A 10,486-nucleotide genomic window follows, 5' to 3' on the forward strand; every position below is an offset into this window, starting at 1 on the left:
GCTTTTGTTCACGTGCCTGGAGCTGCTGAAGTTACAGTAAAACAAGACTTGGTGGCGTGCTCAAGCACAAAACGGTCTTGCCGAGCACACATTGATACCTAACGACGAAGAGGAAGTAAGTAGACCAAGAAGATGCATCGAGGCAAGATGAATGTAGAGCTGCTGGTCTCATTGGTGTCTGAACACAAAGGGCTAAATGACAAACGCGACAGCGACTACAAAAATCTTGATAAGAGGGAGTTGTTATGGAGAGGAATTGCAGATCAAATAGGATTCGATGTGTACCGGGGTATTTCTGTTTTTCATTAAGCGCCATCTAATGTCAGGGAGTGAATTTGCACGTTCACTCGGCTCATCGCCAGCAAAAATCGCTTGGGTATGAACACAAAAGACGCGTCGAAAAACGTCGGCGATAAGCGAGCACGATAATTGTCCCGGTGTGTACGAGGCTTTAGACTACAGAGATCACGCTTTGCAATTACCGTTATAGCCTAGAGAATAACAGCATGAAGAAAAAAACACCTCCACGTCCACCAATGATTGTCATGCTTAAATGATTTTAAAAGAATACAAATGAGAAAATTCTGTACATTCATCACGTAAGGTAAGAAAGAATTGCCTGAAAACTGTTCACCATTCATTTTGCGCATGTGGCTGAAACTCTCAAAGCAGTGTCACTTTCACACGGCGGTAGACCTCTTGGCGTGAAGCATTTCTATGAGCAGATTGTTGCACGGCACTTCTCCGCACAGGTGCTTGTAGCACAGGAAGTCCTCGGCCTGCGCGCTGAGCGATCGGACCTCAGGCAGCCGCAGTATGAGCTGACTGAAGCGGTCCAGACACTGAGGGTAAGAGTAGAGCGTGTACTCGAGCAGAGCGCTGTTCACCTGCTCCTGAACGCTCTCCACAAACTGCTGGTTCTCCAGGAGCTTCACATCTGCAGACAAGAGACAAATCATTACAGGCTACATTCACATCTATTGCTTTTTCTTTAGTTTGGATGTTCACTTTATTGTTTTAAATGTGACGAGTATCAGATTCGAGTGTGAACTGATCACGGTCTTGAACTGACACTTGTGCTCAAAAGAACAATAACAAGATGGCGCGCAGGAAGCTGTCATATGGTCGTAAACATGGAGGACACTGAAACGTCTTCGTTTACTATCATAACCTCAGTTCCCTGAGAGCGGGAACGAGACATTGCGAAGCATTTGGAGAAGGGGAGGAGTTCCCACTGCGAATGCTTCACAAATGTAGAGTAAACACTCGAAAGGGAATCAGCGTTGAACACTGATGTTCCGCGGAAGCATGCAAAGGAGGATGACAAGTATGAGAAAAAGGAAAAAGGAAATGAACCTTTTCAAAGCTTTGAATCAATTCAATATTATTGTTTCAAAGCGTTCTAAACACCTCACACTGGTGACGCCTGCTGGTCAAAACTGTGTGAATGCATTAAAAACTCAGGCCAAACATGCATAAAAACAGCTTTACAACCCATTGGAAATGTTTTATTGAAAGTATAATCTAACAAATGCCGTAACTAATCATCTAATACCATTACATTTGAAGTGTTCTCATTCATTTTCTTGGCTTTTTTTGTTTGATCTATGGAGGGCTTGGCTAAACAGGTCAATAAAAGACTATTAACTACTACTCTTCCTTTTAATTGACCCTACGCAAAGACCCGACCCCCTTAGTTGCTATGTTGACAAGCCATGGCTTACACAGCACAAATTTGTCATTAAAAGTGCCTACATGTTTATAAAACAGGTAAAAACCATAGACACTGGTCACCCCCACCCCCCCACAGCGACGAACTGAACAGTGGTGACGTAACGAAGCCTCGTTTAATGAAATCAAGTGAATTTGGCAGTTTGATACGCTCTCTGAACCTCTGGTTACATACAAATGATTCGCAAACGATTCAAAGCTTTCTAAGCAGTGTTTTGAAACACTACTGTCACTGTGATACTTACTCCTCACTGTCCCTCCACTGACTACCATTATGGCTGTCTTCCATATTAACCGAGTGACAAAAGTAAATTCTTTGGAGTGACTCCCGTCAGCGCAGAATTGTGACTAATGTTGATCTAAAGTGATGTAAAAGTTGCATGAATTCCGATATGACCATTCAGAATGAGCTTGCATTGCAAAACATCTGACTTGTATCTGCTTTAGTATCACATATGGAAGTGGCCCAAACCAGAATCAAAAACAAAAAAACAAGATTTCATGTGGGTTGTGTTATTATGAAAAAACAAAACCGAGTCATATATGAGAGAAAATAATCGAATTTGGGCAGTCTGAACATAGCCATATAGTCCCAGTAGAGGTCTGTCTGTCTGTGTGTGTGTGTGTGTGTGTGTGTGTGTGTGTGTGTTCCTCACTGTCCCTCCACTGACTACCATTATGGCTGTCTTCCATATTAACCGAGTGACAAAAGTAAATTCTTTGGAGTGACTCCCGTCAGCGCAGAATTGTGACTAATGTTGATCTAAAGTGATGTAAAAGTTGCATGAATTCCGATATGACCATTCAGAATGAGCTTGCATTGCAAAACATCTGACTTGTATCTGCTTTAGTATCACATATGGAAGTGGCCCAAACCAGAATCAAAAACAAAAAAACAAGATTTCATGTGGGTTGTGTTATTATGAAAAAACAAAACCGAGTCATATATGAGAGAAAATAATCGAATTTGGGCAGTCTGAACATAGCCATATAGTCCCAGTAGAGGTCTGTCTGTCTGTGTGTGTGTGTGTGTGTGTGTGTGTGTGTGTGTGTGTGTTTGGGTGACAATAGCCTGACCCATTAATGGAGCACTTTAAAGCATTAGCAGAGCTCATCAGAAAAGCCATTCACACAGTAATTAAAATGTTGAATAATCTTTTCAATACATTTGAAGGACACAAATTACTCAATAAAGCTGTTTAGGCAAAGAATGACAAAAAAATCAATGTGAGAGTGAGAGGAGGTGACAAATTCTTTCGCTTTCAAATCCAGTTTTCTCCTTTCAGCTGTTTGTTTATTGTGCCTAATGAAAATGAAATTGGACATTTCTAGGAAAAGGTTTGTTGCTAGATACAAGTTAGAGTTAGAGGTGCTGTATTTATTTAATACATTTGGTGCTCACTATATTTATTAAACTGTACTGTATTTAGGATGTAATGATTACAATTAGTGTCTCCAAAATCAAAATATGTTGAAAATATTTTCAAATGTGCTTAAATGATAAAGGGGAGAGGGAGACGGACTCCCCTTTATTATGGACTAAGAATAAGAGTATTTATTATTTTATATTATTATTATATTTTTACTTTATTATATTTATTTTATTATATCATTTTATTATATTTATAGTTTTATTCTATTTTTATTTTTATACATTTCTACATGATAACATTTTGGAGCATATAATGTTAAGCATATAATTTTTATACATATATAATGTATAAAAATGCTCATGAGGTTATAAGATTTCATTGATTTATATGACTTTTCCATTAAAATAAGAAATGTCTTGACTTTTCGTTGCTTCAGTTTGTTTTAATGCTTGTTTATATTTTAAATCATTTTAAACCATCATGAAGTTTGCTGAGGCCCACCAGTTGAGAACCACTGCTTTAAGGTCTATGACTACAAAATTCATAATTAAAACATAAACCTACTTTATATTCAGTGGAATAAAACGTCTAACAACTAAAATAAAATATGCATTAAAATATGCAATCACACCTGTTGTTGGCTTCATATTTCCCACAACCCTTTGTGTTTTGCATAATTTTTCTTCAATTACATTCTGTCACTCTGCAGACTGTCATTGTGTCTCTGTATGTACTTAAAAGTATGTAGAGCAGTGTGTGAATAGGATGCAGTCGTACTCACTGGGGTTGAAGAGGATGAGGAACTTCAGACAGGCCATCTCTCTTCTGTCCACACTCTTTCTGCTAACATGTTCTGCTTTTCTACGAACAATGAAGCTTTTACGTAGTGATATTATTGTGCTATGATGGCTGGAAATACTCACCTCCTGTCCTGTAATGAGTAGCAGACTGTTGTCTCTCCCATGATGCACCTGTCTGCAGATATGATCAAGAAGCAGCAGCTCACTCCAGCAGTTATGCAGCAGTCGCATCTGATCTCCTACCTAAATCAGGAGAAATTTTATTACATGCTTACAGTATCAGGCCATGATACTGATTTAACGCATGATATTGTAATGTAAGAGGATAGTTCATTCAGAAATTCTGTCATCATTTATTCACCTTCATGTCATCCTAAACCCGTGTGACTGTCTTTTATCTGTGAAACACAAAATCTGTGTTTATTTGTCCATACAATGAAATTTAATGGGGTCAGTGTTGTTAAATTATATACTAAAACTATGAAAATGTGTTGAAGCTGAATAAACAAATATTCGATGAAAAACCTAAAGTTAAAAAAACAAACAAACAAAAATGAGAAATGTTGCTCAAATAAAAAATTAAAGAACTAAATAAATGACTGAAATAAAAATGTTTAAGTTGAAGTATTGTGAAGTACCAACTATAACTGAAATGAAGCATGTAACAAAATTACTAAAACGAACAACTTTGACATTAATAAATACTATAATAGCATAGAAATAATACAAAAAAAAAAAACAATGAATGGGGTCCAGTGTTGTTTTGGACCCCATTGACTTTCATGGTATTGTAACGTTCTCAGACAAGGCGTTTTGATGCAAAAGGGGTGTTTAACAACCCACGCCGTACAACACCCCGACTTTTAAGAGAAGCACACTTGAACCAGCACTCTTCTGACCCCCCTTCTCTCTGTTTCCCCTTACACACACACAGGGGGCGGAGCCTCTTTTCACATTCAACTCCAACATCCAATAACAGTTCGCAACACAAAAATGAATAAAGTGCAATGTTAAGCACATTGTTATCCACAACACAACAACATTTTGAACATGCTACAGTATGGACAAAAACAGTTGAACGCAAAAGAAGATATTTTGAAAGAAAAGTGTTTCTGTCTATACAATGAAAGTCCATCATTGGATACCTTTGACTTTCATTGTATGGACAAAACACAGATATGTTTCAAAAGATCTTCTTTTGAGCTCCACAGAAGAAAGAAAGTCAGGTTTGGAATGACATGAGGACTGTAAATAGAGTCGAGCGAATGGTTTGATTTGAGATCTCAGAGCTTGTGTGCGAGTGAGAGTGTATGTGAGAAAGCCTGGCTTCCATAAAAGCTTCAGAAACTGTATACAGACTATATCATATATCTGCGAATAGGAAATCGATGACTGTTCACGAAAAGCAAAAGGTATTTCATATATGATCTAAAAATATTAAATAATCATCATTTCAAAGCCTTGTTAGAATTTCTCCTCTCAATAAAAAGTCTCAAAAACCCTAAACAACAATAAATGTGTGACATTCAGGCGGTTTTACTCAACTCGTAGCACACGGCACACGCTCAAGCACATCACCTTTGACTCTAAAACCCAAAGAAATACAACCCTTGCATGCAGAGGAACAGCTAAGCGGATAGACATCATAAAACGAGGGAATGAGAGTCCTTGTGATGAGCAGCCGTCGAGTGCACATCGAATGCACTGTATTTATGAGCGTCAAACGATGACCTCTCGCACCTTCGCACCTCTCGTCCTTCATCGGTCTCTCGTCTTCCTCCCCCACTAATCCTCCGCCCGTATACAGTGTGCTGCATTTTGAAGGCCACGTTGTGTCAGTATTCTGACACGTAGTGGGCGGCAGTAAAGCTCTAATAGAAGCGTAGCGCTACATATATCAACCACAGCCCAGACACAATTACTCAAACCGTATATCTACATCTAATCCACAGCTTTGGAAACTTGACCTCTCTCGCATTTGTGGACACAAAGTGTCAGACTCATTCACAAACCCTCCCTAGTATGCACACAAACACGCACTAAATAGAGTTTAATAAAACCCTTTTCAATCCAAATGCAAGTTTTCCACATCGCACGATACCTTTCAGCGGTCCGGAACAATGTGGCTGTGATTCTTGAACTATTGCGGTACGGAATGCAATTAAGTGTTTCTGAAAGCATTGTGTCTGCAGGAGTCAGTCGCTGGCATGTGTTTTCAAACTCTGACACATTTCATGCTCGCAATTGCAGAACGCTAGTTGCCATGGCTGCAGAATGGAATGAAGTGTACGAAAAATATGCGACGGTCATGCAGGTGTGCATGTGCAAAAACAAAGTTTGAAATTCTACATTATTTGCTTGAATTCATTCGAACGTGCAGTCATTTATCGACCGAATATTCCGTCTAATATGAGTCGAGACCGATAATTAAGACATTTATAAGAGGTGAGAGCTCTGAGAGGGCAAATTCTATGTATGTCAACACTGTATCTGTTTCGGAATCACAGCAACAACAAATCTTTTGTGATTTGCAACACTCCCTGATGTGAATAGCAACTGAGTGTCCAAATTCGAGCTTCCAAATTCACATCTGATGCCTTTTTGCCAAAATTCCTCTCAGGATATTAACATCCATCCAAACCTTTTTGGAAACTGAGCAAGAATTTGGACTTTGACACATATCAGCGATACCACCACTAAAATCTAAACATTAAAATGTAATCTTACTTTTAAAACTGCTTGACAAACATGCTACAACAAAACATTCACAATATCTGAATGCCTTGGCGTCCCTAAATGTTATCTTTCAGTAAGATACGTGGTTTGGCGACAAAATAGCAGACTTTCTCCAAAATAGTAATAGACAAAACACTCCAGAATGATCATTTGGATGATCAGAGATGTGTCCACATGTATAAGCACACACACACACACTTTGTCTTATCTCAGAGCTGTACCTTTAGTTCCTTGAAGAAGACACAGCTTCTTGCCCACTCGACTATTGAGAATAATGTCTGATCCGCCATGACACACAACAGGCTGAACGGCCGCGGTTTCTCCAGTTTCCCCTTCCCGTTTTGCTCCTGGTGAAGGTATGCACAGATCTTCCCTCTCAACTGCAAAGTCAAATTGAGAAATAAATGTATCAGAATGGTGTGTGGTATTAAATCAGTTTGCTCTGTTTTTAACTTAAATACTGCATCAATTGAAAAACAGTATAAAACGTGTTTTTTTATTGGATTATTTTATAGAGAAATAAATGTTGCAAAATTTAGAGGCGAATATTGTTTAGTACCCTCAAAATACGAAATATTAAAGAAAACACTTTCCAATAAGGTTCTATTAGCTAATGCTAGTTAATGCATTAAATAACATTAACTATCAATGCCCAATACATTTGTTAAAGTACTTACTAATCCTTGGCAATGTTTTGGTAATTGCTCATTGTTAGTTCATGTTAGCTCAGGTCCATTAAATATTCTTAACAGATACAACTTTTGATTCTTGTATTGTTGTATTGTTTTTTGTACTGTTGTATTAGAAAATGTTGAACTTAAATGTAAAGTATTTTTATTGTTAGTTTATGCTAACTAAGGAACAGTAGTTAACTAATGTTAACAAATGGATTCTTACTGTAAAGTGATACAAAAATATTATATTATTAAACTAAAAAATAGAACATCCACTTCGTTAAAATATATAAAAAATTTAAATGTTACACTTGTCTTTGATCTGTTTTGACCACATAAGTTGGAAATACCAAAGGTTTGAATTAAACTATGCACGCTTTTAAATCCCAGAATTCTCCTCCCTTTAAAGGGATAGTTCACCCAAAAATAAACATTGCGGCAAACTTTGCTCAAGTTATTCCAAACCTGTATGACAAAAGTGGCAAAAGTAAGTCAGTGGGGTCCAATGTATTTTAAAATCATCTTTTGCATTCAAAAGAATGTCATACAGGTTTGTAAAGACTTTATTTTTTATAAGACACAATATTTGAATTATTGTTCAATTTCTCATTTCTAGAAAAAGGGATTTTTCAGGTAAACAAAACTGTGCTTAGTTTAGTAACATCTCAAGTCATTTAATCTGACTAAATGAACCTGAAAAACAAAAGCACCATAAAGTGCTTTTGTTAAATAAAGTAGATTTTTCACTTTTTATGTGAACTAATTCATTTCTACCTCCAGATGATATATCTCATACCTGCTCCTCATCTGGATCACAGCTGGCCAGCTCTAGCACCAGCGGGGGCAAGCCAGGGTTCATGGGGCTGGTGTGTGGGGACGCAGGCATGCAGCCGTCAGGGTACGGGTACCCTAAAGAGGAGTCAGGTGAACTGGAGTACGCGTCTGGGTATTCAGCTTTAATCGATCTGCTCTGTAAAGAGGGAGCAGTGTATTGGTACTGAGCCGGGAATGAGCCATAGCTCTGCAGCGCAACACCCAGGGCCGGGGGGCAGAGAGGGGGGCAGTCGTACTCCGGAGAGGACAGAGAAGGGGGATGGAGACCTGAGAGTGATCCGGGATGCGGGTACTCAATCTGGGTGCTGGACAGGAGGGATGGGTTGGCCTCTATTTTAAAGCAGCTGGCTCTGATTAAAGCTCTCTTCTGCTGTTTCAGGGCACGGTCCCGCTTGTACATGGGACCAAACTTGTTCCTTCCCCCTCTCATTCGATCTGCACGGACAGCTGGGAGGAAAGAGGGCGAGAGTGTTAAAGGTTGCATATCAAACTTATCAAATATTAATTACATTTTGCAGATGTGCTGTCTGTCTAATACAATTGGCGATGTAAGCCTATTTTAGGAGCACAGTGGATAAAAAGCCAAATAAAGCAAGGAATGCTTGGCACGGTTTTGCTTAAGTAAGTCAGGGCACAAACAAATGGATATTTCTCTTCATATGGACATTTTCCGGCCTGGTTTTTGTGAACTCTCAACATGAATCCGCAAGTCTTATCAGCGCGTGAGGAATGTGTCACAGGCGCGCGCGGAAACAGGTGCTTCTCTGCACTCGGCCTGGGAATCGCGCGCACAGAGAGCAAAATAAGAGACTGACAAGGATATTTTCCATCCCAGAAACTTTCAAATAAATTTGAAAAAAGTAAAAAGTTCATAATTTAAATTGATTTGGAAGAAAATACGCTTGGGTACTTGTTCATAAATGGCGATGAAACATTAAAATATATTTTTAACAAGATGTTAACTGGTATAGATGTAGCCCAATGAATCAAAACACATGGTTTTTATTACTTGTAACTAAATCAAGGCTATTTTAGATATTTTTTAAAGTCTTTTCATCTTCTGGGTATAAACTCCATAATGAGTGTCATTAAATATGACATTAATTCTTCAAAAATCATTTTAATTAAATCATGATAATGAAATATCGGATGAAATGTTTTCCCTTTTCTCTAGATATATTTTATATTTTACTAAAATGTCTTTAATGACAAGCTATGCTTAGCCTGGAGTCAAAATATAACATAAATGCATATAATACATGATTTAATGTCATATAATAAGCATTACATTCTCTCAGGTTCAGCTGTTCAAGACAGCAGTAATATGATCAGGACATTCAGGGTGGCTTCCTAAATGACAGGACAGCTTATCATTTTGATTTGGCTCCTTTACAGCAAAAGCTTTCCTGTTTTCTCTACATGTAAGTTTTCTAATGAGAAGCACGGCTCACCCTCGAGTCTCATGCCGACGCTGAGGCACTTCTGGAAGCGACAGAAGGGGCATCTCTTCCTCTGGGTTTTGTCAATGCCACAGTCCTGGTTCTGTGTGCATGTGTATCTCTTGTTATTTTGAACTGTCCTCTTGAAAAAACCCTGTCATGATAATGCATATAATAAGGATTATATTCTGTCAGGCTCTGTCAACTGTTTAAAAACAACAGGAGTACAGCCTGTAATCATATTGGACTGTTCTAAACGAACAGACCAGAGCTGACAGTCAAATGCAGTATGTATTTGCATACATGATGAAACCAAAAAGATATTGGATTACATTTTATTTTAAGATGTCCTTGTTACAGTGCAATTATACATTTGAGTAGTGAGTAATATTAACAACAAGTGCTAGGTATATGCTGTTATTACAAACTAAATGTAGCATGCTTAACAAGGACATTGTAAAATAAAGCATTACCAAATGCTGTTATTAAATAAATGACTGAATAAATTGTATTAATGACATTAAGAAAGACTGTTACGTAGTAATAATTTTCCTAGCATTAGCTACATTAAAATAATTAAGTCATGGAATTCTTCACTGTTCATAAACTCTTTGGTTTATGATTATTAAGCGAGTGCGACACGTTGAGTTAATAACAAAAGACAAGCTGGATCGTACCTTACAGCTTTCGCAGGTAAGAAGGCCGTAATGATATCCGGACACCTTATCTCCACATACCGGACACAACTCCTCCAGCTGCTCATCTGCTGTGAAGTCCATCACGCTCACAGATGCGTCTGTGACTGAGGCAACAAATCATTCGCTTCTGTTAGAGATGCTATGATCGTAAAAAAAAATAATAATAATTATATATATATATATATATATATATACACACAC

At 38.1% G+C, this 10,486-nt stretch overlaps 1 protein-coding gene across 1 annotated transcript; it reads right to left on the reverse strand.

The window, feature by feature from the left end:
- Positions 1–495: 495 nt before the first annotated feature.
- LOC107678387 (steroidogenic factor 1-like) lies at positions 496–10,376 on the reverse strand. The gene is made up of 6 exons (XM_016473626.1): positions 10,265–10,376; positions 9,600–9,741; positions 8,111–8,595; positions 6,862–7,020; positions 3,886–4,147; positions 496–937 (listed from the first exon to the last, which is right to left on the reverse strand). Exons 1-6 carry the CDS (start codon positions 10,364–10,366, stop codon positions 681–683), a joined length of 1,407 nt encoding a protein of 468 aa, XP_016329112.1. The 5' UTR covers positions 10,367–10,376; the 3' UTR covers positions 496–680.
- Positions 10,377–10,486: the final 110 nt, after the last annotated feature.

The sequence above is a fragment of the Sinocyclocheilus anshuiensis genome, unplaced genomic scaffold (assembly GCF_001515605.1).
Source record: "Sinocyclocheilus anshuiensis isolate Anshui unplaced genomic scaffold, SAMN03320099.WGS_v1.1 scaffold112, whole genome shotgun sequence".
NCBI lineage: Eukaryota > Metazoa > Chordata > Actinopteri > Cypriniformes > Cyprinidae > Sinocyclocheilus > Sinocyclocheilus anshuiensis.

Excerpts from the sequence above, each read along its gene's own strand:
- LOC107678387 (XM_016473626.1), bottom strand. The coding sequence starts at position 10,366 with ATGGACTTCACAGCAGATGAGCAGCTGGAGGAGTTGTGTCCGGTATGT. Across the intron at positions 9,742-10,264 it reads TTACCTGCGAAAGCTGTAAG|GGTTTTTTCAAGAGGACAGT; the intron begins GTACGATCCAGC and ends TTATCATGACAG. Across the intron at positions 7,021-8,110 it reads GTGATCCAGATGAGGAGCAG|TTGAGAGGGAAGATCTGTGC; the intron begins GTATGAGATATA and ends TTGACTTTGCAG.